This window comes from Phoca vitulina, unplaced genomic scaffold (assembly GCF_004348235.1).
Source record: "Phoca vitulina isolate PV1807 unplaced genomic scaffold, GSC_HSeal_1.0 scaffold5, whole genome shotgun sequence".
Lineage (NCBI taxonomy): Eukaryota > Metazoa > Chordata > Mammalia > Carnivora > Phocidae > Phoca > Phoca vitulina.
The window spans coordinates 79948244-79963293 of record NW_022589708.1 but is presented as its reverse complement, the minus strand read 5'-3'; the positions used below and the strand labels follow the sequence as shown (position 1 = coordinate 79963293).

At 36.5% G+C, this 15050-nt stretch overlaps 1 protein-coding gene across 2 annotated transcripts in view; it reads left to right on the top strand.

Annotated features, from left to right (window-relative positions):
* The window catches only part of RNF17 (ring finger protein 17), a 148092-nt gene that overhangs the window by 13020 nt on the left and 120022 nt on the right, over positions 1 to 15050 (top strand). For both annotated transcript variants that reach the window (XM_032403412.1, XM_032403410.1), the window contains exon 6: positions 672 to 772. In XM_032403412.1, the coding sequence (XP_032259303.1) occupies positions 672 to 772 (101 nt within the window). The remainder of the gene's footprint in view (positions 1 to 671; positions 773 to 15050) is intronic.

Sequence of the window (15050 nt, the reverse complement as noted above, 5' to 3'; positions counted from 1 at the left end):
TCACCCCATCCCAACCTAGTCTTAAATCTATTCCAGCATCAAGTCCAAAATCTCATCTAAATATCTTCTAAATCAGGTATGGCTGAGACTCAGGGTATGATTCATTTGGGAGCAAAATTCCTCTCCAACCATGAACCTGTGAAACTAGATAATTAATCTCCTTCTAAAATACATTGGTTAGACAGGTATAAGATAGACATTCCTGTTCTAAAAGGGAGAAAATGGAAAAAAGGGGTCACAGATCTCAAGCAACAATTCTTTGTCAAAAAATGCAAAGATGTGGAATAGTTAACATTTTAATTCAGGTATGTCTAATATTATGTATTAAGGTTTTTTCATTTAAGGAATCCTGCCAGAGAGAAATTCAGCTATTCAGAATGACTCTTCCTGTAATGATAAAAAGGAATAAGAAGTTTAGAAAACTTAGTGGATTTTCTAGGCCTTTTTGCCAGTTTATCAGTGCATAGTGCCAACAAAGATGTGATCTTGCTGACAAGTACCAGGATTTAAAGTTGAACCTGTAACTTATTCCATTTTTATCACCTAATCTCCTCTTGTGTGGTTACTTTGAAAAGTCCAAAAAGTACCTTTTACTTTTAAAATTATTTGAACAGTACAATTTCTACAAAATAAAAATACCAAATTAGGTCTTTGTATTATGTTCTTCTCAGATGCTAGAACACATACACAATCAAACAAAAGAGGAAACGGTCAGTCTTGTAGAGGTTCTGGAGAAACAGTTTGATCAACTTTTTACTTCTCTTGATTCCAGGTAATAACTTAAAAATATAGACTCAATGAAACTAAAGTTTTTAACATGAACTTGTCACTTTGTTTCTTTGTATAGATTGTAAAATTTACTGAGTAACTTTTAAACAAGTTTGGAAGGTATTGGGTGATCCCTACAGACTGATGTCTACAGCTTGAAAACGAACAATTTGTACATTTTTAAAATTTTTTGGCTATTTGCCATCTGGTCCCACAGCTAACTGTTAAATAAATAAGCTTCTTAAAACAGCACAGAAAATTTTCAAAATCTGCATGTTGTAGAATTTCACTTACTTGGGTAAATGCAAACATGCTTTTTCTTATACATCATTCCATCATTTTTTCATGTGTTTATTTGCATCAGAGCAAGTAATATTCTTACACTTTCTAACACTCATTTCTAAACAAATACCACATAGTTGCATATCCATCACTTTAAAAATTCTTTGATACGTATGATCTTTAATAATTTTTAATCACATTTTTCAATTCAAGAAATAGGATCGTGAAAGTTTCAACATGACAAAAGTAATATATTTAGTAAGGGTACTTGTCCATTTGACTCTTAGTTTTTTTCTTTTTAATCCCATTAGGATGCCTAGGACACAAGCTCAATATACTGTCAATGAATTTGTTGATACTCTTCAGTCTTCCATATTGATGCTATCTCACATATAGTCTTTAATTATAACATTTAAGTTATGTCATGTGCATGCATTTTAAACATTTTTATAGTGGTAAAATATACATAACAAAGATTACCTTTATAATCATTTTTAAGTGTCCAGTTTAGTGGCATATGATAATTTTATGTTTAACTTTTTGAGGGAACACAAAGTTTTCTACTGTAGCTATACATTTTACATTCCCACCAGTAGTGCATGGGGTTCCAGTTTCCTCATATTCTCACTAACAGTGTTGTTTTCTAGAGTTTTTTAGTAATCCTATCCTAATGGGTATGAAATAGTATCTTGTGATTTTGATTTGCATTTTATGTTGAGTATTTTTTCATGTGCTTATTTATTGTGTATTTACATCCTCTTTGAAGAAAAGTCCTTTCAAGTCCTTTCTTTTGGATTGGATTATTTTGTTGTGGGGTTGGAGTTCTTTATACACTAGGGATACTAATCCTTTATCAGATATGTCATTTTCAGATCTTTTTTCCCATTCTGTGGGTTATCTTTTTACTCTCTTGACAGCATTCTTTGATCCACAAAAGTTATTGATAAAGTTCTGTTTATTTTTTCTTTTGTTGCCTGTGCTTTTGTGTCATAGCCAAGAAATCATTGCTGAATCTAACATTATGAAGCTTTTCCCCTGTGTTTTCTTCTAAGAGTTTTACGGTTTTAGCTCTTACACTCTTTTTTTTTTTAAAGATTTTATTTATTCATTTGAGACAAAGAGACAGAGAGAGAGAGAGAGAGAACATGAGCAGGGAGAGAGGGAGAAGGAGAAGCAGGCTCCCTGCTAAGCCAGGAGCCTGATGTGGGGCTCGATCCCAGGACCCTGGGATCATGACCCGGGCCGAAGGCAGACGCCTAACCATCTGAGCCACCCAGGTGCCCCTTAGCTCTTACACTCTTGAGTTAATTTTTGTATATAGTATGAGAGAAAGGTCCAATTTCATTTTTTTCAATGTGAATGTCCACTTTTCTCAGCACCATTTGTTGAAAAGATGGTCTTTTCTCCATTGAATGGTCTGGGCATGCTTGTCAATACTCAGTTAACCATATATGTGAAGGTTTATTTCTGGGATGTCTATTTTATTCCATTGGTCTATCTGTCCTTATGCCAGTAGCACACTGTTTTGATTACTATAGCTTTGTAGCAAGTTTTGAAATCAGGAAGTGTGAGCCCTCCAACTTTGTTCTTTCTCAAGATTGTTTTGGCAGTTTGGGGTCCTCTGAGATTTCATATGACTTTGAGGATGGGTTTTTGTATTCTGCCTGAAACATCACTGAAATTTTAATAGGGATTGCATTGAATTGTAGATTGTTTTGGGTAGTATTGTCAACAATATTGGGTCTTCCAGTCCATGAATGTGGGATGTCTTTCCTCTTATTTTGTCTTCTTTCATTTCTTTCAGCAGTCTAATATGGTATATAAGTATACAAGTCTATTCCCTCCTTGTTTAAGTTTATTCCTAAGTATATTCTTTTGTATTCTATTTTAAAGGAATTGTTTTCTTAATTTCCTTTTCAGAGAGCTAGTTAGAAATGCATGTGATTTTTGTGTATTGCTTTTGTATCCTACATTTTGCTGAATTAATTTATTAGCCCTGCAAGTATTTTTTGGCCTCCTTAGGGTTTTGTTACATATAAGATCATGTCATCTGCAAAAAATAGATACTGTCACTTCTTTTCAATTTGGATGTCTTTTACTTCTTTTTCTTGCCTAATTACTCTGACTAGAACCTACAATAATATGTTAAATAGCAGTGGCAAATGCATACATCCTGATCTTGTTTCTGATCTTAGTGAAGAACTGACAGCTTTTCCTCTACCTAGTGTAACGTTAGCTGTGGGTTTTTCATGTATTGCCTTTATGTTGATGTAGTTTCCCTAAATTCCTAGTACATTGAGTGTTTTTATAATGAAAAGGTGTTGAAATATGTCAAATCCTTTTTCTGCATTGATTGAGGGGATCATGTATGGATTTTTACTTCTTCCTGCTCTGGTATATAACATTAATTGATTTTCACATGTTGAATCATCCTTATATTCTAGGAATAAATCCCACCTCGTCATGATGTAGTATCCTTTTAATATGCTGCTGAATTTGATTTGCTAATACTTTGTTGAAGATTTTGCATTGATACTCATAAGAGATAGTTGTCTGTAGTTTTCTTGTAGTATCTTCATATGGCTTTGATAATGCTGGCCTCATAGAATGAGTTAGGAAGTGTTCCTACCCCTTCAATTTTTTGGAAGGGTTTCAGGAAGGTTGGTGTTAATTCATCATTAAATTTCTGGTAGAATTCACGAGTGAAACCATCTGGCCTAGGGCTTTTCTTTTGGGGAGGCTTTTGATTGCTGATTCAATCTCCTTACTTGTTATTGATCTGTTCAGATTTTCTATTTCTTCCTTACTCAGTCTTGGTAGGTAGTGTGTTTCTAGGAATTTGTCCATTTCATCTAGGTTATCCAATTTCTTGGCATACAATTGTCCTTAGTACTCTCTTGTAATCCTTTTCACTCCTGTAAGATCGGTCATCATGTTCCCACTTCCTTTATGATTTTAGTAAGTTGATTCTTCTCTTTTTCTTAGTGTAAAGAGTTGTCAGTTTTGATTGAAAAGAACCAACCTTTCTAGAAATCAACCACAAGAAAAAAAATTGGAAAGACTTTAAATACATGGAGGTTAAACAACATGCTACTAAACAATGAATGGGTCAACCAGGAAATCAAAGAGGAAATAAAACAATATATGGGAACAAATGAAAATTAATACACAGTGGTCCAAAATCTTTGGGATGTAGCAAAAGCAGTGCTAAGAGGGAAGAATATAGCAATAGAGGCCTACCTCAAGAAACAAGAAAAATCTTGGGGTGCCTGGCTGGTTCAGTCATTGAAGCATGCAACTCTTGAACTTGAGGTTTTAAGTTTGAGCCTCACCCAAGATGTCCATCGACAGATGAATGGATAAAGAAGATGTGGTATATATATACAATGGAATATTATGCAGCCATCAAAAGGAATGAGATCTTGCCATTTGCAACGACGTGGATGGAACTGGAGGGTGTTATGCTGAGCGAAATAAGTCAATCAGAGAAAGACATGTATCATATGACCTCACTGATATGAGGAATTCTTAATCTCAGGAAACAAACTGAGGGTTGCTGGAGTGGGGGGTGGGGTGGGAGGGATGGGGTGGCTGGGTGATAGACATTGGGGAGGGTATGTGCTATGGTGAGCGCTGTGAATTGTGTAAGACTGTTGAATCACAGATCTGTACCTCTGAAACAAATAATGCACTGTATGTTAAGAAAAAAAAAAGAAGAAGCTAGCAGGAGGGGAAGAATGAAGGGGGGGAAATCGGAGGGGGAGATGAACCATGAGAGACTATGGACTCTGAAAAACAAACTGAGGGTTCTAGAGGGGAGGGGGGTGGGAGGTTGGGTTAACCTGGTGATGGGTATTAAAGAGGGCACATTCTGCATGGAGCACTGGGTGTTATGCACAAACAATGAATCATGGAACACTACATCAAACATTAATGATATAATGTATGGTGATTAACATAACAATAAAAAATTTTAAAAAATTCGAGCCTCACATTGGGTATTGAGATTACATAAAAATAAAATCTTTAAAAAAAGATGAATTTAAGAATTGACAAAAATTTCAAACAACCTAACCTTACACTTAAAGGACCTGGAAAAAGAACAACAAAGCCTAAATACAGAAGAAGAAAGGGAATAATAAAGATTAGAGCAGAAATAAATGACATAGAAACTTAAAAAATTGTACATCAGTGAAACCAGGGGCTGGTTCTTTCATTTGCTTTCGTCGATTTTTTTTTCCTCCATTTTTTTTATTCTCTAGTTCCTTATCACCACTCTAATCTTTATTATTTCTTCCTTCCACTAGCTTTGGGTTTAGTTTGTATTTTTCTAGTTCCTAAGGCATAAAGTTAGATTGTTGGTTTGCCATTTCTTTTTTAATGTATTTACAACTATGTATTTCCATTTAACACTGCTATCACTGCATCTTGTACATTTCAATTTTTTTGACCCATGATTTTATAATTTTGTTCATTTTAATTTTTGTACATTTATTTTCAAATAAGTAATTTGTTCATAAGTTTCAACATTCAGAAGGCAAAAAAGATGTGCTATACCTATTTTCCCTCCCATCCCAGATTCCTTTTTTTTTTTTTTATTCTTTATTTAAATTCAATTTAGTTAACATATACCATATTATTACTTTCAGGGGTAGAATTTGGGGATTCATCATTTGCATATAATACCCAGTGCTCATTACATCAAGTACACTCCTTGATGTCCATCACCCAATTATCCCTTCCTCCCACCTACCTCCCCTCCAGCAACCCTCAATTTGTTTCCTAGAGTTCAGCATTTCTTACAGTTTGCCTCCCTATTTTGATCTTATTTTTCCTTCCCTTCCCCTATGTTCGTCTGTTTGTTAAATTCCACATATGAATGAAATCATATGGTATTTTTCTTTCTCTAACTTATTTCACTTAGTATAATACCCTCTAGTTCCATCCACATCATTGCAAATGGCAAGATGTCATTCATTTTGACGGCTGAGTAATATTCCTGTGTGTGTGTGTGTGTTTCCATCACATCATCTTTATCCATTTATCTGTTGATGGACATCTGGGCTCTTTCCATAGTTTGGCTTTTGTGGGCATTGCTGCTGCCAACATTGGAGCGCATGTGCCCCTTCGAATCACTGTTTGTATCCTTTGGATAAATACCTAGTAGTGCAATTGCTGGGTCATAGGGTAGCTCTACTTTTAACTTCCTGAGGACCTCCATACTGCCTTCCAGACTGGCTGCACCAGTTTGTATTCCCACCAAGAGTGTAAGAGGATTCCCCTTTCTCCGCATCCTCGCCAACATCTATCGTTTGCTGACTTGTTAATTTTAGCCATTCTGACTGGTGCAAGGTGGTATCTCATTGTGGTTTTGATTTGTTTTTCCCTGATGATGAGTGATATTGAAAAATTTTCATGTGTCTGTTGGCTATTTGTATGTCTTCTTTGGAGAAATGTCTGTTCATGTCTTCTGCCCGTTTCTTCATTGGATTTTTTTTCTTGGGTGTTGAATTTGATAAGTTCTTTATAGATTTGGATACTAGCCCTTCATCTGATAAGACATTTGCAAATATCTTCTGCCATTCCATAGGTTGCTTTTTAGTTTTGTTGACTGTTTCCTGTGCTGTATAAAAGCTTTTTATCTTGATGAAGTCCCAATAGTTCATTTTTGCTTTTCTCTTGCCTTTGGAGACATGTCTAGTAAGAAGTTGCTGCAGCTGAGGTTGAAGAGGTTGCTTCCTATATTCTCCTCTAAGATTTTGATGGATTCCTGTCTCACATTGAGGTCTTTCATCCATTTTGAATTTATCTTTGTATATGGTGTAAGAGAATGGTCCAGTTTCATTCTTCTGCATGTGGTTGTCCAATTTTCCCAACACCATTCGTTGAAGAGACTGTCCTTTTTCTACTGGATATTCTTTCCTGCTTTGTCGAAGATCTAGTTGACCATAAAGTTGAGGGTCTATTTCTGGGTTCTTTATTCTGATCCACTGATCCATGTGTCTGTTTTGTGCCAGTACCATACTGTCTTGATTACAGCTTTGTAATATAGCTTGAAGTCCAGAATTGTGATGCCTCCAACTTTGGTTTTCTTTTTTGGCATTCCAGTGGATATTTGGGGTCTTTTCTGGTACTGTACAGTTTTTAGGATTATTTGTTCCAGCTCTGAAAAATGTTGAGGGTAATTCGATAGGGACTGCGTTGAATGTGTAGATTGCTCTGGGTAGCGTAGACATTTTAACAGTATTTGTTCTTCCCATTCATGAGCATGGAATATTTTTCCAATTCTTTGTGTCTTCCTCAATTTCTTTCATAAGAGTTCTCTAGTTTCTAGAGTATAGATCCTTTACCTCTTGGTTAGGTTTATTCCTAGGTATCTTATGGTTTTTAGTCCAACTGTAAATGGGATCAATTCCTTGATTTCTCTTTCATCTGCCTCCTTGTTAGTATATAGAAATGCAACTGACTTCTGTGCATTGATTTTATATCCTGCCACTTTGCTGAATTCCTGTATCAGTTCTAGCAATTTTTGGGGTTTCTACATAGAGTTTCATGTCATCTGTGAAAAGTGAAAGTTTGACTTCTTTGCCAATTTGGATGCCTTTTATTTCTTTTTGTTGTCTGATTGCTGAGGCTAGGACTTCTAGTACTATATTAAACAAGTACTGTTGTCACATGGAGTGGCTATCCCTGTCGTGTTCCTGACCCTAAGGGAAAAGCTCTATTTTTCCCCATTATGGATGGTGTTTGCTATGGGCTTTTCGTAGATGGCTTTTATGATACTGAGGTATGTTCCCTCTATCCCTACACTGTGGATAGTTTTCATCAAGCTTCATTTAAGTGCTGTATTTTGTCAAATGCTTTTTCTGCATCTCTTGAGAGGATCATATGGTTCTTGTCCTTTTATTAATGTGGTGTTCCACATTGAATGATTTGTGGATGTTGAACCACCTTGCAGCCCAGGAATAAATCCCACTTGGTCATGGTGAATAATTCTTCTGATGTATTGTTGGATCCTATTAGTTGGTATCTTGGTGAGAATTTTTGCATCCATGTTCATCAGAGATATTGGTGTCTAATTCACCTTTTTGGTGGGGTCTTTTGTTTAGGATCAAGGTAATGCTGGCCTCATAGAATGAGTTTGGAAGTTTTACTTCCATTTCTATTTTTTGATACAGTTTCAGAAGAATAGGTATTCTTCTTTAAATTTTTGGTAAAATTCTGCTGGAAAGCCCTCTGCCCCAGGCTCTTGTTTGTTGGGAGATTTTTACTGCTTCAGTTTGTTTGCTGGTAATGGGTCTTTTCAGGTTTTCTCTTTCTTCCTGTTTCAGTTTTGGTAGTTCATATGTTTCTAGGAATGCATACATTTCTTCCAGATTGCCAAATTTGTTGGCATATAATTGCTCATAATATTCTCTTGTAATTGTATTTCTGCAGTGTTCGTTGGGATCTCTCCTTTCATTGATGATTTTATGTATTTGGGTCCTTTCTCTCTTCATTTTGATAAATCTGGCTAGGGGTTTATTGATCTTACTAAGAACCAGCTCCTAGTTTCATTGATCTGTTCTGCTTTGTTTTGGGTTGTTATTTTGGGGTTTTTTTTGTTTGTTTCTATTTCATTGATTTCTGCTCTGCTCTTTATTATTTCCCTTTTGCTGGATTTAGGCTTTATTTGCTGTTCTTTTTACAGCTTCTTTAGGTGTAATATTAGGTTGTGTATTTGAGACTGTTCTTGTTTCTTGAGAAAGGCCGGTATTGCTATATACTTCTCTCTTAGGACTGCCTTTGCTGTCGCCAAAGATTCTGAACTGTCATGTTTTCATTTGCATTTGCTTCCATGTATTTTTTTAATTCTTCTTTAATTTCCTGCTTGACCCATTCATTCTTTAGTAGGATGCTTTATTTTTTCGTGTACAAGTCTTTTGTGATCATATATTTTTATTTCTCTTAGTAGAGTTGTTGGGCCACGCAGTAAATATACATCTCTTTTTTTGTAAAGATGTGCATTTTTCATATTTATGCAATTTGTGTATATATTTCATTTTGTAAGAAACTGCCAACCTGTTTTCCAAAGTGCTTATATCATTCTACATTTCCCATCAACAATGTATAAGAGTTCTAGTTGTTCCTCATGCTTGTCTGCCTTGGCTTATATGGTTAGTCTTTTAAAATTTAGCCATTCTCATGGGTGGGACTATCTCACTGTGATTTTAAATTGCCTTTCCTAGGCACTGTGTTAAGTGCTTCATTAACTTATCACAACAGTCTTATGAAATATGTGCTATTATTATTATTATTATCCCCATTTTACGTGTGAGAAGACAGAGGCCCTGGAAGGTAAAGTAGTTTGCCTAAGGTCACAACATACCTAGTCAGTGGCAGAGCCAGGGTTCTGTCCAGGCATTCTGGCTCCAGGGATCAGACTCCTAACCTCTTTGTTGCACTAACCTCCCCAAGAAGTTCTTGGTCTCTTCCATGGGTGGTCCTTCATAAGGAGGCCTGGAAGCAGCAGCCAGTCACCTGAAGAAAAAAGGTGTTGCCTAAGATAAAGCTCTACAGCCTAAAGATAGATATCTGAAGAGCCACACACCAGGAAACAGAAGAAACTGCCCCTACCAGCCTACATGTGGGCGTTGGTCCAGGATGAGGGCCAAGAGCCCCTAGTCTCAGTCTCTTGCCTTTCCCTGCTGAGCCTGCCAAAGGGTAATGTGGCAGCTCTGCCTTCAACAGATAGTACAGTGTCGTCCCTTATCCACCCCTTAGTAGGATGGTCTTTAACCTCCATGTGTTTGTGGTCCTTCCAAATTTTTTCTTGTAGTTGACTTGAAGTTTTAAAGCATTGTGGTCTGAAAATATGCATGGTATAATCTCAGTCTTTCTGTCTTGGTTGAGACCTGATTTGTGACCCAGAATGTGTCTATTCTGGAGAATGTTCCATGTGCACTTGAGAAGAATGTGTATTCTGTTGCTTTAGGATGGAAGGCTCTGTATATATCTGTGAAGTCCATCTGATCCAGTGTGTCATTCAAAGCCCTTGTTTTTCTTGTTGATCTTCTGCTTAGATGATCTGTCCATTGCAGTGAGTGGGGTGTTAAAGTCCCCTACTATCATTGTATTATTATCAATGAGTTTCTTTAATTTTGTTATTAATTTGTTTATATATTTGGCTGCTCCCAAGTTAGGGTCATAAATATTTATAATTGTTAGAACATCTTGTTGGATAAATCCTTTTATTATGATATAGTGTCCTTCATCTCTTGTTACAGTCTTTGGTTTAAAACCTAGTTTGTCTTATATAAGGATGGCTACTCCAGCTTTCTTTTGATGTCCATTGGCATGATCAATGGTTCTCTACCCCCCACTTTCAATCTTGAGGTGTCTTTGGGTCTAAAATGAGTCTCTTGTAAACACCCTCTATCAATGGGTCTTTTTTTTTTTTTAATCCATTCTGATACTCTGTGTCTTTTGATTGGAGCATTTAGTCCGTTTACATTCAGAGTAATTACTGAAAGATATGAATTTAGTGCCTTTGATCAGCGACCTATAAAATTGCTGTTCCTGTAGATTGTCTCTGTTCCTTTCTGGTCTTTGTTACTTTTGGGCTCTCTCTTTGCTCAAAGGATCCCCTTTAATATTTCTTGCAGGTCTGGTTAAGTGTTCACAAATTCCTTTAGTTTTTGCTTGTCCTGGAAACTCTTTCTCTCTCCTTCTATTGAGAATGACAGCCTTGCTGGATAAAGTATTCTTGGCTGCATATTTTTCCCATGTAGCACATTGAATATATCATGCCAGTCCTTTCTGGCCTGTCAGGTCTCCGTGGACAGGTCTGCTACCAGCCTTATGTGTCTACCCTTATAGGTTAAGGATCTCTTATCCCAAGCTACCTTCAGGATTTTCTCTTTATCTGTGAAATTTGTAAGCTTCACTATTCTATGTCGAGGTGTTGACCTATTTTTATTGATTTTTTTAAGGGAGTTGTTTGTGCTTCCTGGATTTGAATACCTGTTTCCTTCCCCAAATTAGGGAACTTCTCAGCTATAATTTGTTCAGATAAACCTTCCATCCCTCTCTCCATCTTCTGGGACCCTTATTATCCAGATATTATTTTGCGTTATAGAATTGCTAAGTTCTGTAAGTCTGCCTTCATGATCCAGTAGTTTTCTTTCTCTCTTCTTTTCAGCTTCCTTATTTTCCATCATTTTATCTTCTAAATCACTGACTCTTCTGCCTCATTTATTCTCATTTTTAGAGCCTCCATTTGGGGCTGCATCTCGGTAATAGCATTTTTAATTTCTGCCTGACTAGATTTTAGTTCTTTTATTTCTACAATAAGGGATTCTCTACTGTCTTCTATGGTTTTTTCAAACCTAACTAGTATCTTTACAATTGTTGTTTTAAATTCTAGTTCAGACATCTTACTTATATCCGTATTAAATCCCTGGCAGTGAATACTACAACCTATTCTTTTTTTCAACAACCTATTCTTTCTTTTGGGGTGAATGTCTCCATGTCATCATTTTGTCCAGAAAAGAATAGAAGAAAGAGAAAAGACAACAATAACGATGACAACAGGAAAAAAAAAAAAGCAAAAACAATACAAATCAAGAAAAAACCAAGAAACAACCCTTCCCCCCAAAAAAACTAGATCCTAGGTGTGTTTTGACCTTCATGTTAAAAGAAACTAGATCCCAAAATAAGAAAGAGAGAAAAACTTCTATTTTAACTTTTGTATGTATATAATAATATACAGTGAAAGGAAACAAAAAATAAAAAATTTATATATAAGATATATAAAAATTTTTTTTTAAAAATTGAAAAAATAAAATAACTGAAAAAATAATAATGAAAGACTTAAAAATTAAAATTAAAAAAAAAAAAACCACAGATGTTATATACTGTTTTCCCCAAGAGCTTTGCAGCCCTCTATGATCAGTAAACTTGGTGCAGGCCAGTTGTTCCTACTGGTCTCCTGAGGGAGGGGGCCCGTTGCACTGATTCTCAGGTGCCCTTGCCCTAGTGGAAATGCTCCCCACTTGCCAAGGGGCCAGGCATAGTGTAAGTGGCTCCAGATTCCACTATGTGGTGCTGTTTTGCTCCCTGAAGGGTTTCAGCACTGATGGGTGGCATGAAAATGGTGGTGCCCCAATCTCTAGCCCTGGAGCTGAAAGTCCACGCCCTTCACTCTTCAGTGAGCTCTCATAGAAAAGCAGTCAATTACTCTAGTCTCCCTGATTTCCATCAGATCTCTGTGTTTATCTGGCCTATGACTGAGCGTTTTTATTTCAGGCACGCAACTGAGTTTCAAAACTCAAATTTTGGGGCACCTGGGTGGCTCAGTCATTAAGCGTCTGCCTTCAGCTCAGGTCATGATCCCAGGGTCCTGGGATCGAGCCCCGCATTGGGCCCCCTGCTCCGCGGGAAGCCTGCTTCTCCCTCTCCCACTCCCCCTGCTTGTGTTCCCTCTCTTGCTGTCTCTCTCTCTGTCAAAAAATAAATAAAATCTTTAAAAAAAAAAACTCAAATTTTATGGACACCTGTGGTGCGGATCCACACTGTTCCTATTGTGGAGGGAGGGAGGGGGTCTCACCATGCTTTTGCCTTTTGCTGGACTCCTCCCAGGAAAGCGGTCCCTGGAATGTGCAGCGGGTCGCAGTTTATGGCAACACAGAGCAGAAAGCTGGCACCTAAACTCACTGTTCTCAGTGGGCTTCCCTGCTCCTATGCCTGGGAACTCTGCCGCACTCAGGCACCCCCATTCTTGTGACCCCAGGGATCCTGAGACAATGCCATTCCACCTGGGATTCTACCTCGCTTTGTTACCTGAGCACCTTTAAGCCAGGGACATATGTAGCAGACTTTTAAAAGTTCCGATTTTGTGCTCCACTACTTATAATACTTTGCAGTAGCCTCCTTAAGCAGTCTCCCTCCCCTCCACCATATCCTCCAGTATATCACCCCATATTCAGGTCTCTGCACCTTCCAGAAAGTGGTCGCTTTTCTATTTATAGAATTGCAGCATTTCTTTTCTCAGATGTCTGATTGATTTCACAGGTGTTCAGAATGATTTGATAGTTGTCTAGCAATATTCAAGGGAATAGAGAAACTTAGGGTCCCCTACTCCTCCACCACCTTAACTCCTCTCCCTTTTCAATTTTTAAAATTTTTGTTTTTCATTTGTCTCAAGATATTTTCCTGGTGATTTTTTTTTGTTTGACCCATTTGTATTTAGGGGAGTATGTTATTTAATTTCCACATATTTTTCATTTCCTTCTGTTAACGTTTTCTAGTTTCTTTCCATTGTGTGACCAGAAAAGATACTTTGTATGTTTTCAGTTTTTTTTTAATCTGGGTTTTTAAAAGACTTGATTTTCAACCTAACATACGCTGGAGGATGTTCCCTGTATGCTTGAGAGAAATGTGTATTCTCTGTTGTTGGGTGGATTTTTCTCTTCATGTCAGTTAGGTGCAATTGATCTGTCATATGGTTTAAGTAGTCTATTTTTTATTGATATTCTAATGGTTTTCCTACTTGTTATTGGAAGTAGGAAGTAGGAAGTAGGATATTGAAGTCTCCACCTATTATTATAGTGCTATTTTTCCTTTTAATTTTGTTAGTGTTTGTGTCATATAGTTCAGAGCTCTTGTATTTGGTGCATATATGTGTTATAGTTGTATATTCTTGATGTTCTGTCAATTTATAATGTCCTTTTTCTCTTGTAACAGTATTTGACTTAGTCTATTTTGTCTAATATTTGTATAGTTCTCTTTTGATTACTATTTACACAGACTGTTCATCTTTTCACCTTTGTTCTGTGTGTCTATAGATCTAAAATGAGTATCTGTAGACCAAATATGTTGTCATTTTTTTAACTCTAGTCCTTTACTCTGTGCCTTTTGATTCTGAAGTTTAATCCATTTACTTTTAAATTAATTATCAATAAAGAAGGACTTTTGCCATGTTGTTTTCAATGTGTTTTAGAGCCTTTTTATCATTCATTTCTTCTATTACTACCTTCTTCTGTTTACTTGACTTTTTTGTAGTGACATTTTGATTCCCTTCTCATTTCTTTCTTTCTTTCTTTTTTTTTTTTTTGCATATTCTATACTTTGTGGTTACCGTGGGGATTACATATAACATATTAAAGTTATAACAGTCTATTTTGAATTGATACCAGCTTAACTGAATTGCATGTAAAAACTTCTTTACATCTTCATACATCATGTATCCATTAACATAGATTTATAGTCATTTTATGTATTTGTCTTTTAAATCCTGTAGAAAATAAAAGTGGAGTTATAAACCAAAACTACAACAATACTAGATTTTATATTTGCCTGTGTATTTACCTTTACCAAGTACAAGTTACTGTCTCTCCTCCTTTCATTTTAACCTGAAGGACTTTGTTTAGCATTTCTTGTAGTCCAAGTATATTGATCATGAACTCCCTCAGCTTTTCTTTATCTGGAAGTGTTTTAACTTTTCCCTTATCTTTTGAAGGACAGTTTTGCTAGTTATAGAAGTCTCAATTGGCAAGCTTTTCCCTTTCAACACTTTATTTATTTATTCATTTATTTTTTTTAGAGAGAGTTCAGGGGAGGGACAGAGAGAGAGGGAGAGAGACAATCCTAAGCAGGCTCCACACCCAGTGCAGAGCCCAACACGGGGCTCGATCTCATGACCCTGAGATCATGAACTGAACTGAAATCAAGAGTCGGATGCTGAACTGACTGAGCCATCCAGGCGCCCCTCAACACTTTAAATATGTCATCCCATTGCCTTCTGGCCTCAAAAGGTTTCTACTGAGAAATTGGCTGATAATCTTACTGAGGATTCCTTGGGTATAACAAATTGCATTTCTCTTAATGCTTTCAGAATTCTCTATTTGTATTCCAACAGTTTGATTATATTGTGTCTCTGTGGGGGTCTCTAAGTTTATTCTATTTTAATATCCTTGGGTTCTTGGACTTGTCAATTTATGTATTTTATCTAATTTGGAAGT